Raw genomic sequence first — 16,349 nt, 5'->3', positions numbered from 1 at the left:
GGCAGCCATCTTTCCACCACGTGATGCTCAGTGGCAGCTAGGGGTCCTCACGGCACATCACTGCACCTCCTTCCATACACTCCTCTGATTCTGAGCGACAGATGCCGCATCATACATTTGCAGTGAAAGCCTGGCAGTACCGCCTCGGAGACACACTTGCAGGTGTGGGCTTAAGACAGAGGGCGCATGCAGAGACCTCAGGACAGGCCTGACTGTGGCAGAGCCCCATAAAAGCTGAGGGAGGGTGGGGTTCTGGCCCCCGGATGGCCTAGCGCTCTCCAGCTCCTCACAGCAACCCCACTTCCAGGGTCCACTTACACATGTGTCATGATGTGCACACAAGGTTATCAGGGTTATTCATACACAGCACTGTTAGTGACACCCAAAGACTGACAGGACCTAAATAAACATCCCTGCGTGGGGGAATAGATAAATGTTGGTGCGGCTGCTACGACTGGGTACCATACAAGCATCAGAAAGCACACGGGACCTGGGTACTCCTCAGGGGAGGCTGTAAATCTGAGAACCAAGTGCAAAAGCCTATGGATATTGTTGCCATATTATTAATATAGATAATACATTATATATATTTGATATATTCACACAGACACGTTTGCATATGTACGGAACATCTCTGGAAGGGTACACCAGAAACTTACAATGGTCACTGCTCTGGGGAGGGGTACTGGGTGGCTTGCTGCCAGGTGTCGGAAGAACCCTGCACAAAATTTGCCACTGGAAAATGATGCAAAAGTCACGGCCACCTACAGCCTCCTCCCGCCATGGTGCTGGCTGGCAGGGTTTGCCCCCCTTTCTCTGGCTCTGCGTCTCATGTTCCCTCCCCTCGTCTCTTACAGATTGAAACCCACAAGCTGACCTTCCGTGAGAATGCCAAAGCCAAGACAGACCACGGGGCGGAGATCGTGTACAAGTCGCCTGTGGTGTCTGGGGACACGTCTCCGCGGCACCTCAGCAACGTCTCCTCCACGGGCAGCATCGACATGGTCGACTCGCCCCAGCTCGCCACACTGGCCGACGAAGTGTCCGCCTCCCTGGCCAAGCAGGGTTTGTGATCAGGCCCCTGGGGCGGTCGGTAATCGTGGAGAGAAGAGAGAGTGTGGGATAAAAAAGAAAAATGGTCTGGCCCTTCGCCCTCTGCCCTCCCCCAGCTGCTCCTCACAGATCGGTTAATTGGTTAATCACTTAACCTGCTTTTTGTTGCTCGGCCCTGGCTTGGGACTTCAAAATCAGTGATGGGAGTAAGAGCAAATTTCATCTTTCCAAATTGATGGGTGGGCTACTACTAATAAAATATTTTTAAAAACATTTGAAAAGGTGGCCACACCCAACATTTCCTTGGGCAACTACTTTTGATTCTTTTCCCCCCCCTGAGTAGAAGAGGGAGAAGGAGGCTCAGAAAGCTGCTTCTGAGGGACTCTTAAGGGATTGGGGGCACCCCTGTTTGGCCCCATCCTGGGGGTGTCACAGAGGCAGCGGCAGCGGCAGCAAAAAAGGATTTGAAACACGGTGCGTTTTTGGGGCCACAGGCAGATGCCAACCTGTGTGAGTGGGCTGGGGTCGGGAGGGGAGAGGCACAGGAGGGGCGGAGGCAGGCAGGGGTGGGGCCCGGGGAGCTGCTGCTCCCTGCCTGGAGAGGCAAGCAGCCCGGCGCCTGCAGCAAGCTCGGAGCTCGGGGCCTTCTGTCCTTGGTGGCCTGCGGCCGGCTGCGGTAGGTGTGCCCCCTTCTGGAGGGCAGCCGGTGGGAGAAGGGCTCCGGCCCCTCCCACACTGCTCAAGGGCGGTGGGCAGGAGGAGGATGGTGGTTGGCAGGAGGGTGGCACCCTTTGGATGACTTCCTCAGAGAAGACTGACCTTGTCTTGGGCACTGGCCTCTTTCTGCCTCCCTGCAGGGTGGGGGTCCTGAGCTAAGGGGCTTTCCTCTGCCCCGCGGAAACCCTATTTTACTGAGTTCTGAAGGTTGGAACTACAGCCACGACTTTGGCCACCTCACCACTAACGAGTTCTCTTTGCAAGGACTTGTGCCTCCTGGGGGGCGTCTGTCTGCCTGTTCCCGAGCCTGGGCCTCTGGAGTGGGTGGGAGTCTGGGAGGTGGGTCCTGAGCCTCTCGACCCTCCCACAGCCACTGCAGCCACCTGTCTACCCCCGCCAGGCCAGTCACTGCCGGTGCCCCTCATTACGTCACAGTCCCAAGTTCCGAGCCTCAGCCCTCCCCCTTCTGTCATGGACTTTGTTTAGAGACAGAGGCACCTGCCCTAAAGGTAGTGGTGCTGCTGAGGGAAGGTGATGCCAGCCCAGGCGGGACTTCTGTCTCCCGTCTGAGTTACACTCATTCAGCTGGTGCATCCCTCACAATGAACCTGAGGACTTACTGGGTTCACTGTCCCCTACCTCCCGGCACAGATGTGACTCAGGGTGGGGCTTGGCAGTAACCTAGGATGTTTCTGCCTTGTCAACTTAGTTTCCCTCCCAGGCCTGCTCCCTTCCTGTGTCGCTGGCAGCAGGCTAGCTGTCCTGGTTGCCAGAGATGCCCCCAGGGCAGTCCCTGTGTCCCCCACTTCTGCCTCAGCTTCTGACTGCCAGCCCTCCAGAGGGCCCAGCCGCTGCTCTGCCCCAAGTGCATATGACCAGCCCTCCACACCCCCGGAGGGGGTACACACCCCTCGGAAATGGTTCTTCCCCATCCCAGCTGGGAGCCGTGCTGTCTGTCCCGCTGGAGCAGCTGAACATATACATAGATGTCGCCTTTCCCTCCCTATCCACACCCTGTCGCGTTGTAGTCGGCTTTGTCTGTTCATGCTTGGATTCACCAGAGTGACTATGATAGTGAAAAGAAAAAAAAAAAAAGGACGCATGTACCTTGAAATGCTTGTAAAGAGGTTTCTGACCCTTGTGGGGGTCCTAGATGTTCCCCCTCCATCCCCCCACCCCGCACTGGGACTTGGCTCCAAGGGGCCCATGTGGCTCTGCCCTGTTGGGGCCTCCCAATTTTTGAAGGGCTTTCATCACCATCTGGGACCCAACAGAGACCAGATTCTGACATCTGAGAACCCTCAGTTGCAAAGAAGGCCTGAAGCACAGGGCTAGGACAGAAGCTGTGGTGCCCCCTCCCTGAAGCCCAGAGCGTCATCCCTTGGTCAGGGCTTGGTCAGGGCAGAGAGCCGTGTGCTGTTGTGTGGCCGGCCCTCTCTGATCACAGCCTGGAGAAGCCCATGGCAGCCTTGACAGAGCCTCATGACTCCCTGCAACACCAGAGAAATGAAGCCAGCGCCGCCAGGGGGAGGGCTGCGGTCCATCCCTCTGCCTGGGGTCCTTCTCCAAGCCCTTCCTCACAAAGGGCAGCCTATGCCTCCCACCAAGGGGTGGGGATGGACTGCCTGCCCTTGGATGGGCCCCAGGGGCCCAAGCTGCCCAACAGGGTGACAAGTCAGGAGACACCATTCTGACAGCCATGGCCAGGGCACCGGCTGAGCTCGCACCAGGCCTGTTTGCTGCCACAGGGAACAGGAAGCAGCCTTTGTGGAAAATTGCTGCTTAAAGAAATTCAGCAACCTTAGGCCCAGTCCTGCCACTTCTGGTTTGGGTTCAATTCAAGCCAACACTGGGGGTTGGTGGTAGAGGCCTGGACCTCCTGTCTAGGCTGGAAGCTTCATTTGCAGCTAGAGCTTCCCATTCAAGGAATCATCCGGGCCCAGAACTTTCCATTGTGAGGTTCTCCACTGCTTTAAGTCCCAGCTGTTCTTAGAAGGGTTCTGAGGAAGAAAAAGATGTGGGGGTAAAGATTTGGTAGCTGTTGGAGATGTGCTCCCTCATTATTGCCCCAATCTGGGCTCCATTTCTTGTCGTTACTCCCAGTCCTGGGCCCTGCTCTCCAGCATCTCCTCTGAGGGCTCTGGACTCTCCCTCCCTGTGGGTGAGATTTGGGGATGAGCCTAAAGATCATTGTTTAGGGTGGTCAAGTCTGTGCTGGCAGGGAGATTGCAAAGGGATGCTGGCCCGTGACCTTAAATGAGGAGAATCCCCTCCTCCGAGCTGGGCACTTCCCTACCCCTGGATGAGCTGGAGAGGATGTGCACCCTCCTGGTTCCTTCAAGCTCTCCCCTCACTTTATCAATAGCTCCATTTAAGCTGACTTGTATGGTGAGACTGTACCCTTTGAGATTTGCCTGTCGTGCTGCAGGGGGGAGGGGGGAGGAACCTGTGAAATACTAACCACAGCCAAAGGGAGGTCCGGGAGGCGGCAGTTCACTGCCGTGCAACCCTTTCAGGCCTCCGCATTCGCTAAAGGTCCTCGGGGTCTCACCTTTCCACCCGACAGGTTGCCCAGGTCCAGCAGGCTGCCAGGCAGTTCCGTCTCCCTCCCAGGCAGGTGCACGCAGTGAGCTTGTGGAAGAATCTGGAGAGAAGCTTGCTCTGGCCCGCTGCTCTCCTGCAGGGTTCCCAACCCAGCACCTCCTCTAAGCCACTGGCACTTTCTCACCAGCTTTGGATATGCAGCCTGTCAGGATCTCTCCCATCACTCTTTATAGCTTTGTCCCTCAAGTAAAGCCAAGAGCTGGGATGAAGGCAGAGGCAGAGATCATCAACTTGTCCCATCTGCAGATGGGTGGCTTCAAAATTCCGGTTTCTCTTCAGCTTTGAGAAGGGTTACCCTGGGCACTGACCCGGAGTCCCAGCTCCTAATGGACTTAGCCCCGTGCATTTGCAGTGTTAAACAGGACCATTTCTGGCACTTGCAAGTCCCATGATTTCTTCAGTAATTTTGTGGGTGGGGGGAGGGACATGAAACCATCTTAGCTTAGCTTCCTGTCTGTGAATGTCCATATGGTGTATTGTGTGTTTTAACAAATGATTTACACTGACTGTTGCTGTAAAAGTGAATTTGGAAATAAAGTTATTACTGGTTAAATAAGGTCTCTCTGCATGGATTCAAAGGACAAGAAAATTATATAGGACGTATGTATATGATTTGCAAGTCCTTTCCCAGCCTTACAGCACTTAGCTCAGAATAAGAAAGGATAATGTTAAAACCTGGATATCAGGATTTACCAGCTTTCTCTGGGGCCCTGAAAGTGAAAATAGTTGTCTGGCTGTTCATTTTCAGTTATTTCTCTCATTCTGGCGCTCATAAACCAAGCTAGTCCATCTGCAAGGACAATTTCCTTGTGGCTGAACTCTCAAAGCTGCGGCTCAAGAGTTTTCAAGACCCGTACCAGTGTATGTTATTCAAACCTGAGAAGACTGTGGTGGGTATATGAGCTTTTTTTGTCCCTGGAAATTAGCCTGGAGGCCTGGGGCTGAGGCAGGACCTGAGGCCAATCAGCTAAATAAATGGCTTAGATCTCCTTCCAGGCTTGAGTGCTGTCTCCCTCTCTTCTGGAGCCTTGTTACGGACTGGATTAGGGAATGTGTCCACTAAATCAAGATCTGTAGGAAAACAACAAAGAACCCAGTAACCCATCATGTCAATTTTTGTTCCTTACTAATTATTAGGTCAAGGTCATAACAATGAACCCTTATATTTTCACACAGAACTTCACAATACTTTACTCAGCTTCCCCAGTTGTGTTCTAGCCACTGAAGACAGCAGCTTAAGTAGAGCAGATCTTCACTGCAACTATACCAGGCAGCAACAAGGCTCTCTTCTGGAGCCTTGTTACGGATTGGATTAGGGAATGTGTCCACTAAATCAAGATCTGTAGGAAAACAACAAAGAACCCAGTAACCCATCATGTCAATTTTTGTTCCTTACTAATTATTAGGTCAAGGTCATAACAATGAACCCTTATATTTTCACACAGAACTTCACAATACTTTACTCAGCTTCCCCAGTTGTGTTCTAGCCACTGAAGACAGCAGCTTAAGTAGAGCAGATCTTCACTGCAACTATACCAGCAGCAACAGGCAGCCAAACAGAAGGGCTGCCGCAGGACGTGGGGCTCTCACAGTCAGGACGGGCAGCCTTTTTGGCTTTATAACCTTGACTGCCATGGAAAAGAAAGAAAGTAAAGGGAGAACCAGGCCCTTACACTTATCTTGTACATAGAAAATCAAGCACTTAGCCTCTTCAGCAGAAAGATGCTACCGCCTCAGGGAGCAGGTGAGAACAAGCTCAGGCTTCATGCAAAGTACATTCAGTCTCACTGACCCCTCACCCGGAAAGGGCCAATGTCATGAAATCTCTAGGGCAATTTAGAATAGAGCTAAAATGTCATACTGGTGGCCTTACTAGAGAAAGGACATCAAGAGGCAATGGATCCATTACACCCAACAAAAATAAAAACCAGATCTACACAGACTCCCCTGTCCTCCTGGCACCCCCATACCTCGCCCACTCATGGAAACAAATACATCCCGTCCCGGTGACCATCAAATGGCCCTGCCAGGTGTCCGTTAAGACAGAATGGCGCCCTCCCAAGGTTCAGAGCAAGTCAGAGAACTGCACCAGGAGGGCTGGCTCCTAAGCTGCCACCACTACTGTGGGCAATGTCAAGAAAGGCCTGGCACACAACATTCTGTAACTTTTTTTTTATTATTTTTTTCACTTTTTCCTTCCTTTTTTTTTTTAAGCACTAGTCTGTGCTGTGCGAACAGAATCAAGACATTAACAAAGATCAGCTTCTCTGAAGAAAAGCATTTCTATAGAACAAAGACAGCTACATGTTTCGCTGCCAATACACAGCTCAAAGCAGGAAAAGAAAATATTTACAAAATACAAGGTTTTTTTTCCATTTTTGTTTTTGTTTTTTTTAACAATGCTAAAAGGGTTATTCAGAATTTTCAACCTTATAAATAGAAGAAGCACTTTTATGCATAGGGATATGGTGCATTATTGTTTTTAAAAAGAAACAATGACAAACCCTTTAACTTGCAAACAGAATCAAAAAAATCACTAATGTTGAAAATTGTGAAAAAACCCCAACCATTAAGCAGTTTGTCTACTATTTTTATACGATTACAAAATGGCAAAAAATAAAATAAAACAAAGAAGTCCTTATTGCCCCCCCTTTTTGGTGCTGTGATCATACATGAGACAGGCACGAGGTGAGCCAAGGGGTGGGTAAGGGGGAGAGGCGCGGACCCCCAGCCAGGAGCAGACAGCGCTCCACAGGCAAGGGCGCCCGAAGGGAAGGGCCGGGCACCGACGGGGAGCCGGTGGGGAAGAACGTGACGAAGGGATCTGTCAGTGAGAACAGAATTACACAGGGGAGACGGCTGCTCATTTCCCCAGCCCCCTAGTTTGCAGAGGAGTGTAAGAGAGGTTAAGTAGTCCTAACAGTGACTAGGTGGTGAGAAGGACTGAGTGGAAGGACTGGTTTGTGTGTGTGTGTGTGTGTGTGGATGAGCATGGGGGAGCAGACAAGAGGGCACGGAGGGGCAGAACGGGGGCCTGAGCAGCTGCAGCCAGGTTACTGCAGTTGAGGAGGAGTCACAACAGAGGTGACCACATGCAGAGGAAACCCAAAGTCGGGCTCCAAGATCTGGATAACGAGGGCAAGTCACTCTGTGGGCTGAGCGCTCAGTGAGAAGGGGCTGCGGGCTGGGGCTGGGGGCGGGGGGTTCCAGCACAGCTGGCCCAGGGGAAGCCAGGCACAGGCAGGAGGAGAGGGAGGGGCAAGAGCCTAGAGCCTGCTGCTCTTGCCCACCCTGACCGAAGGCGGCAACACTGAGCCGGAGCTTCCGTGCTCTCTGCCCACTTGGCTGCCCCACCCTGCCCACAGTGAGGGAGGGGTGACCATCTAGCATCACGGAGTCCAGTGATTCAACAGTGCAGTGGATGTGCAGGGCCAGGCCAGCAGGGTCTTATTCTGACCTTCCATTTGCCGACTGGAGAAGTGCTCAGGTGTGTGACAACAAACATGGAAACCAAACAAAACAAAAATCAAAACAAGAAAAAAAATACCAAAGTAGAATCTAAATTCCTTAAATTCACTAAAAACTGTGAAAATTTCCAGCATATGATGTTTGAATATCAAACGCAGAGATTTCTGAAGCTTTAATGCCAATAGTTAGTGAGTCTGTTTAGATTCTCCTGTCCTGCTCATCTGTGAGCTGGACGCTGAGCTGTGACTGGTGTTGCCAGATGCCGACTCTTGACAGGGACAACGGGAGGTGAGGTGGGTGCCACCTCTGTCTCCCGGCCAGTCTTGCCACCTGAGGTGCGCCGAGTGCAGCGGGCCGCCCGTTCCTGTGCATCCAGCTGGTCCTCACACTCTGCCTGGGGGCTGTACGCCAGCGGAAAGGTTCGCCGCTCCCATGGCTGGACAGACTGTGGGCAGACAAGGGGTGAGGACCCTGTCCCAGCCTGCCTCCTGCCCCAAGGCTTTGTCCCAAAATGTGTGGACTGGAGTCCATGACCAGTCTCTCTACAGTTCCTGGGGTGGATGGGGAAGACCCCTCCCAGAGCGGGCACTCTTCGAACAATGGCCAGTTCCATGATACCTTCAGAAGGTCAATTTCAAGGGCACTCCTTGTCCCCTTCAAAACGGGGAGGAGTGTCATAAGATCAAGATCCACCTTCAGCAGGTATCTCCCTTCCCAGACTCATCCCTCACCCTGCCAACCCGCCTCACAAAGGCAGCACCCCTCACCTGTTCATCCAGCCCCAGCTCTGGGGTGGAACACCGGGTGTCTTCACTGGTGAGGTGCCGTAGAGCGTCCCGCGCCACAGGCGTGAGGGGGGCCGAGTGCAGTTCTGGGCTAATGGGGCTCCTAGGGGACTGACCGTGGGAGAACTCTGACAAAGAGTGGCCGCTGCTGACATCGGGGGAGGCGGGCTGAGGGGTGGAGGGGTTGGCACTGCCCAGCTGGGGTGTTGTCCGGCCGTCTGATGACCTATAGGACCTGAACACCAAGAAGTGCAAACGTGAGGGCCTGTATAACAGGGGGTTTCTTGTATGTTTGTTTCAGGGGGCTGGTGAGAAAGCACGAAAAAGCATCCCAACTGGAGGACCAAGGGACTGGCACCTATGGTTCTTTCCTGCGAACTATGAACCCCCTTCATTTCCTCCCACTGCTAGGTACACAGGTAGGTACACTATATGCCATTTAAGAGTGGTGCACCCCTATCATCCCAAGAGAAAGGTGTCCTGTGAATTCACAGGGGAAGGGAATTCGTGCAGACTTTGAAAACTATAGTCAAAGAAAAAAGCCCTAAAACACACTACTTTAGATTAAGAGCCCTAAATCTTTCTACTTGAGAATCCTGAGGCTTTCTGCCACTGTTCGCAACCAACAGGTAGGGTGGGACAGTTCTTTGAAGAGGGATGACAAAAACACACTCCACTGTCTGAGGGAAAGTTAACTGATGGTGAGGCCTCCAAACACCATAGACAGCCTGCTCCTGGAGCCCATGAGATTGTACTGGAGTTTGTCAGAACTGGACAGTAACCAACCACTCAGCAAGGACCCAGCATCCAACTGCTTGCACCCCCTTTTATTCCAAGGAGCACAAAGGAAACTGCATTCCCAGCCACTGCCAGCACATGAATATGAAGAGCAACAGAGAGACAGTGGCAATTCCATGGGCACAGCTAGAACCCAAACTCCCCTTCCACCCTCCCTCCACGGGCCCTGGAACCTGTGCCTGCCCCATCACCTGCTGCCCCGCCGCTGGGGTGGCACACTCGTTGTCCACAGCCACCGAGCCCTCTCCATCTCCTCACATTTGGCATGCAGGGTGGCAAAGGCTGCATCAGATAGGTCTTCAATCTGCAACAGAGCAGCTTCATTGATGCCCTCTTTCCTCCAGAAGCCAAGGGTAATTATGGGCAGACCAGTTATAGAAGCAGTCCCACCCCATACTAGGTTCTTCTCAGGTGGGACAATACAATGAGCTTGCCCTTGACACCCACAGATCTTGAGGCATCTGGAGTGTGTACATGTGTTCTTCTAAGAAAGAATGGCCATGCAGTTACCTCCTCATTCTCCTCCTCAGGATTCCCCTTCAAAGACTGAAGATCGACCTCTCGCCAGCTGCAAAACCAAGAAGGGGCATCATGAGCAGGCAGGCAGCCTGGGGCAGGATACATGCGTTCGTGCAAGAAGAGGAGCCCCGCAGGCCATTCAAAGAGGCCCTACACTCAAATGCCTTCAAGGGCCAGAAACAGGGGAAGCAGGAGGGGAGACTATGACAAACTCAGAGGGACCAGCACTCTTGCGCTGACTGCTACCGGGTGGAAGTGCTCATACAGGGCTGGCCCATCTTCCAATTTGTCAACCAAGGTGGAAATATGTGAAATTCTGCTTTGATACTCACAAGTTTGGTATTTTATAACACATTTTATGTGTCAAACAAAACATGTCTATAGCCAGTCTGACCTATGGTCTAGATGGTGCTCATATAATGGAATGAGAATTATATACAGAAATAATTTCACTCCTAACAGGCAAGACCTTCTCTTACAGAGCAGACAGAACCTGAGTCTAAGGCTCAAAGCTCAGTGATAGAAGAGGGAGAAAGGACTAACAGGGAGAAAGGGAGAGGGGAGGATTATTTCGGTCTCTACCTGGGAGTTAGGATTTCCTTGTACTGTAGTTTCTCTACACGGGTTGTTGCAGCAACAGACATCGGGATGACAATGTTGTTAATATCGAATGAACTCTCTCCCCTTCTCCTCCTTACCGGCTGCTGTAAGACAAAGGCAAATTTAAAAGGGAGGCACAATTATACAAACATCAAATCATAAAACAGGGTCACCATAACCCGGCCCTGGGTCCCTGGGTGGGGACTGGGCAGCAGGGGGGGCACAGCGCAGCGCATGAGGAGGTGCTCCCCAACGATGAAGTACTCAGGAGGAATGCCAGGAGGCCCTGAAGAGTAGTAACCTGGTCATAAGCCTCACTGGCCACCTCATCCCTTCATGGGCTCAAGTGGACAGACTTCTGTGTAATTTTACAGGGGCAGGTACCCTGGGGCCTTGAGAAAACTACTGTGTGGTTCCTACTCTTCCACACACACTTTCACTGCCCCCTACCTTTTAAATGCTCCTGTTTTTATCCTTGTCTATGACTCAGTAGCTCCTAAAAGCAATGCTTAGGCCTAGCAGTGGCTCTGGATTAAAAAGACGAGTTCCTTACACTGAAATATGCCCAAAGATAGGCCCAGCTCAACAGTTCATCTAACACTGGTTGCCATGAAAATGCCTCCTCCTGGTAGATCTGAACTCTTCAGCTAAATATGCACTCACCATCTGCTTAGCCCTTAGGTGATTTCCCCTTTTTCTGATCATTCTTCTTAGGGAAAGAGCTGAGAGCTTTCTAGCTGTATCAGTGGAGATGGGGGAGGGAAACTGAGGAAGAGGACCTGGCCGAACAGATCCCAGTCCTGGAGAAAGCAGTCCTGCTTCCACAGGGAGTTGAGATCACACTCTTGGGAGAGAAGCCAGACAAGGATCCCTTATAGGAGGGGCCGGCATCTACAGCGGCTGCAAGATCAGAAGAAGAATAAAGCAGGGAGCCAAAAGGCTTGGCTTCCTCCATGCGGGGACAAGTCCCCTAGCTGCTGGTGTCCAGACAGCAAACACCCTATCCTGAAACAGACTGGCAACCAAACTGTGAGAGGCCAGAGGGTAACAGTGGGATGACACACATGCTGCCACGGCAACAATCCGGCTGGCAACACCTGTGAGGCTTTATTCAAACCCAAATCAAGTATGGCCACCCAGAGGGGAGGGATTAGTGAAGCAAGATGAGGAGGCTGTTTCCTACAACCAACCACTCTACTCTTGTTTCTGAAGGTAATGTGGCTGCTTCATTCCATCACTTCAGGACATTCTCAGAATGTTGAAAAGCAGTGCTCCCTGTCCAGGATTTTAGCTGCTGTCACCTGTGACTTGAGCTTTTCACAGTACCCTTTCCACCTCACCTTCCTTCTCCACCAAATGAAAATATTGTCACTGACCTCACAAATTTAAGATAACTGGTTAATAACCAAAATGGTTGGAGAAACTTTTGCAAATCTGGCCTGGCGAGTTCTGTGGCTGAGGATAAGTAACCTCATGCACTGAGGCCTCTCTCTGCCAGTGCCACATCTCTGCTGAAACTCCATGTCCACTATAAGAAGTGTGCCTTAAAGAAGCCTCAAGAGAGAGCTTTTCTTACTTGGTTAAAAATTAATGTGGCTGGTGGAAACAGCTGTCTATTCTCCCTCCATCTTCTTGGGCATGCAGCTAGTACCTTCGTGGGAAGGCGCTGGGAGTGGGTGGTGGGACTGTTCGGTGGTCTCGAGCTCCCACCTCCACCCAGATGCCCCTGGTCCATCAGGCACTCATTTGGGCCAACTTAACTATTCCTGCTCTAGAGTCAGAGGTAGAGAGCAGGAGATGGGAACGGAAAGTGGTTCCCAAACCTGGTCCCACATCAGAAGCAAGATAAAGAGTGCTTTAAAAAGTCTGTGTCTCCCCGCCCCCCTTTCTGATGCACCCACCAGCTTTTGTGAAGTAGCACCACACCACACCACCCTCCTCCCATTTCTCCAGTGTCCTCCGGTTTCTCTACCTTAAGTATCTGGCCTATTACTCTTCTATTAAATGAACCTGGATTCTTTTTAAAAAATTGCCAGCGAGAGCCTTAAGGGTCAGCATAATGTTATGCACAGTTTGTATGTAGTAAGTAATACATAAAAATATCAAATGATACAGGCCTAAGTTAACATTCTCCAGACACAGTAGGGCTGGCAGGTGAGAAAATACTGAAGTCTCACCAGGTCCTGATCTCAAGAGTTCAGATTTTCTATCAGAATTCAACTCTGTGAAATCCTTTGGTTACCTGAGACCCTTTGCTGGTGAGTAACTGAGTTTGTGATAGATACTACACACCTAGTTGGGAAAATTTGTGGGTGTGGGAGGTAAAAAAGGAGAACAAGGAGGTCATTTGGAAAACAATGCCTGATTTTTTTTAAGAGCAAAGACAGCAAGGTGAATTCCTACCTGATCACAGGAGACTAGCTGAGCACATTTTGTGGGCTTAGATGTTTCTTAATGTAAACTGTGAAGGGATTTCAGAGCACCTGCCTAAGTCACCTCTGCAGTGCCCCAACCCAGGCTCACTGGTGAGGTGCAATGATTGAAGAGCTGCCTGGGTCTGGATCACAATTATAACCCCCACAAGCTGCCTGCTTCATGCAGTTTACTTACCCTTGGAAAGCCTCAAGTCTCACTGCCTACAAATGGGCAACCTGAATACCACCTACATCTCAGAGGGTGTTACAGGAATGAATGGCATGACATTGCAGAACACTTAGCACTGACACAATAAACATTACAGTTGCAGCATTTTATTATTACTATCACCACTGTTATTATAATTACTTTATGAAGAACCCTTCAGTGGGTACAAAGTAGCTACAGGTATATGTGTTCAAGGAAGCACACGCCAAGGAATTAAAACATTAGAATGAAATTAATGGGAATGTGTGTGTGGAATGGCTGTGCAAATAGCTTTTGGGATGGAGTGTGGCACTGTAAAAGCTGAGGCGGAGCGTCAAACAGCCTGCCATTGTGAATGGACTACACATAAGTACTGGCGGGCAGCCTGCTGGACCTGTACCTCCGCTCTGTACACCCAAAAAGCATGGGCTCCACCTTCTCCCTTCCCATCCAGACTCGCACTCACCACACAGTGAAAAGGAAACCAAATGTCTCCAATGCCCACAGGTGTCTCTCCTCTATCATCCTTTCACGTTTACTTCTTGGACCAACAGGATTAGAGCCATGGTATTGTTGAGTCCTGTGTGAAACTGAGTCCCACTGATCTCGAATAGTCACAGACCACCTTAAGAGTTTGTCTCTCCATCAAGCTTCCTAAGGATGGCTTAGCACAGTTCCATCTCTACTACGAAAAGCAACTCAAGGAAAACAACTGAACAGGTGAAATACTACCACTTTGACTTAAAAATAAATGACCATACAGCATGATGTGTTGAGTCTGCACAACCACCCTGGGCCTCCACAGCCGTCTGGAGACGCTGTGCTACAGTTACCTGACCAAGATACAACTGCATAGGGACGTCCAGCCCAACTCCCTGCAGGTACTTACAGACGTGCTGGCTGGAATCTGTGGGCTGGAGCTGCTGGGTGTAGAGGTGTCTGACGAGGTGGAGAGCTGTCGCACCAAGGGACTGTGCGGTGGATGGTGCGTGGCCGCCAGGTAGCTCGAACTGCTCATGTCTGTGTGATGCTTCAACACTGCAGAGGTCAACAGAAGAGAGGAATACATGGCTATCTCAGACAGCTCTACTTCTAGCGCAAGCTAGGAAGGCCAGCAATACACAGTAAAAGTAAAAATGCTTTCTAAGCCTAGAGGATAGAAAGATGAAGCAAACTGGTCAATGGAGATAGGGACCGGGCAGAGGCTGTTGCAGCATTAAGAAGTGTCCTGCATTTAGAAGCAGTAGGGTTCCTCTACTCTGCCTTCCTAGAAAGTGAAGGACATAGCTGTGGGCAATTAAGAGAAGCCGACTGCCCCAGGAAGCCTTCAGCAGGTGCAAATGCAGGTAGAGGTGCCGGGCCTGGCCCTACCTTCACTTCTCTCAGATGAATGGTCTCGCAATCTCATTTTGCTGTGGTTTGGGTCGTGCACGGGTGGCGGTGGGTTGAGCAAGCGCTCTGCTTTTGGCGCTGTCACTCGCTCCACCACAGGCACGGCCCCCACATCGTCTAAGTGCTGCCTGTGGGTCCTGTCAGGCCGGGTTTGGTGATGGGACAGCTCTGAAGAGGGGAACAGAAAAAGAGCTGTGAAGTATCTTCTCTCAATCTTTTTTTGAGTTCCAAGCTCTTGAGTTCTCTCTAGGCCAGTGACAGATACCCAGGGCAGCAGGGCAGCCCCCCAGGGACTGAAGCTTCTAACAAACAGCACAATGGCCAGGACAGCCAGGGACCCCACAGCGGTACCACAGAGAAAGTGCCACAAGGCTACAGAAAACAGCCTGACCGCAGGTGGACCCCAGGCCATGCCACTGATGGCTGCTCACTGTGCATTTTGGGTCTTGCCCCAAGACGCATGGTGTCTGAAATAGCTTTTGAAATTCATCAAAGACAAGCAGAAAAAGTAGACTGTGAGCTGAACTTCTATCAGTCCGTTGCCTCTCCCGACCCCCAGTAACTTGAGAATATAAAAGGAACAGAAAAATAACTGGAGGACTCCCCGGTCCCCTGAAACTTACTGGCTGTTGTTAGAAAGGAGCTGACCAGCTGGTGCCTGTCTTTACGAGTTGGATCTGGCAGACTGCCTGGCATGGGTGCTCTGTGCTTAAGTGAAAACTTTTTGGGAGGTTTGATTTTGTCATAAGGCTTGCTCTGCCACTGAGATTTCAGCATGCTCTGGAAGTGCAGGCTTGTGGGAACATCTGCAAGAAACATGAAACACTGCAGGTGAGTCCAGACACCTGGCCTTTGGGCTCCTCTCTCATCAAGTGAGGTGTGTCCACCAGTAACTGTGGCTCTACCCTGGGAAAGAGTAACACATCACACCCTTTTCTGATTTGCCCAGTGGCGTGATGACCAATAGGGCAGGCACTGTCATATGGAAGATCTGTTTATCTGAACTTGACCGAAGATCATGGTTGTATTAATAAGCAAGTAACTTTTGCCTTTATTTTCAAGTTCAAAACAAAAAAAAACATCTAAAATACCTTTGTTAGATTGATGTAGTTATCTTTTTTTGATGTAATCTAAGTTTATTAACTTTATTTTATAAACATCCTGTTTCCATTCTTTCAGAGACATTTAAAATGTTCAAACTTACTTCTTTCTATTAGTTTAGAATTAACCAGGATGTATTTATTCAACAAGCATTCATCAGGGACCGTATGTACTAGGTACATCTTCCCCCCAAATAAGAACTATACCATTCTTTCCCCTCTTTCCTCCATAGCCCCACAACCTCCAACTATCTAGGGTTTTTTCTTAGCTATTAATTAATAGGCAATGTGACCTATTCATCTTTAGACTTAAATAATTTATTATTTTGTTCACCATTTCTTGTACCTTTCCATTTTCTTAGTTACGCTTTTAATTTTTCTAAGAATATATTCTTGAGTCATTTCTTTAGAAAAAGTATTTCTAGATTAAAACTAATTTTCTTAGACCTTCAGATATTGCTCCATTATATTCTAACATCCACTGTTACAGATAAGATGGAATCTGATTCTTACTCACTTACAAGTGATCTTTTTTTGCAAAAACAAAAACAAAACCAACCAAAAACTTAACAAAGTATGTATTTCATGTTTTTTATGCTATTATAAAGGATAGCACTTAAAAAATTTCAATTTATAGTTGTTCATTGCTAGTATATAGAAATATGGTAATTTTTAATATACTGACCTTATA

The 16,349-nt window shown here is 50.0% G+C and overlaps 2 protein-coding genes across 27 annotated transcripts in view; one reads left to right on the top strand and one right to left on the bottom strand.

The window, feature by feature from the left end:
- MAPT (microtubule associated protein tau) overlaps positions 1-1,334 on the top strand; it is a 90,257-nt gene extending 88,923 nt beyond the window's left edge. For all 20 annotated transcript variants that reach the window (XM_036997246.2, XM_036997245.2, XM_073235724.1 and 17 more), the window contains one exon: positions 858-1,334. In XM_036997246.2, coding sequence (XP_036853141.2) covers positions 858-1,073 — 216 coding nt within the window. In that variant the 3' untranslated portion in view covers positions 1,074-1,334. The remainder of the gene's footprint in view (positions 1-857) is intronic.
- A 5,197-nt stretch (positions 1,335-6,531) lies between these two features.
- Positions 6,532-16,349, bottom strand: part of KANSL1 (KAT8 regulatory NSL complex subunit 1) — a 189,201-nt gene continuing 179,383 nt past the window's right edge. For 5 of the 7 annotated variants that reach the window (XM_073235719.1, XM_073235718.1, XM_073235721.1 and 2 more), the window contains 8 exons: positions 15,182-15,364; positions 14,538-14,726; positions 14,056-14,204; positions 10,527-10,648; positions 9,936-9,993; positions 9,617-9,729; positions 8,610-8,862; positions 6,532-8,287 (listed from right to left, as the gene is read on the bottom strand). In XM_073235719.1, coding sequence (XP_073091820.1) covers positions 8,060-8,287; positions 8,610-8,862; positions 9,617-9,729; positions 9,936-9,993; positions 10,527-10,648; positions 14,056-14,204; positions 14,538-14,726; positions 15,182-15,364 — 1,295 coding nt within the window. In that variant the 3' untranslated portion in view covers positions 6,532-8,059. The remainder of the gene's footprint in view (positions 8,288-8,609; positions 8,863-9,616; positions 9,730-9,935; positions 9,994-10,526; positions 10,649-14,055; positions 14,205-14,537; positions 14,727-15,181; positions 15,365-16,349) is intronic. The other 2 variants (XM_073235722.1, XM_036997123.2) reach the window with 1 other exon arrangement.

The sequence above is a fragment of the Manis javanica genome, chromosome 4 (assembly GCF_040802235.1).
Source record: "Manis javanica isolate MJ-LG chromosome 4, MJ_LKY, whole genome shotgun sequence".
Classification (NCBI taxonomy): domain Eukaryota; kingdom Metazoa; phylum Chordata; class Mammalia; order Pholidota; family Manidae; genus Manis; species Manis javanica.
Note: the sequence above shows the minus strand (reverse complement) of the source record. Positions and strands in the feature narration are given on the sequence as shown.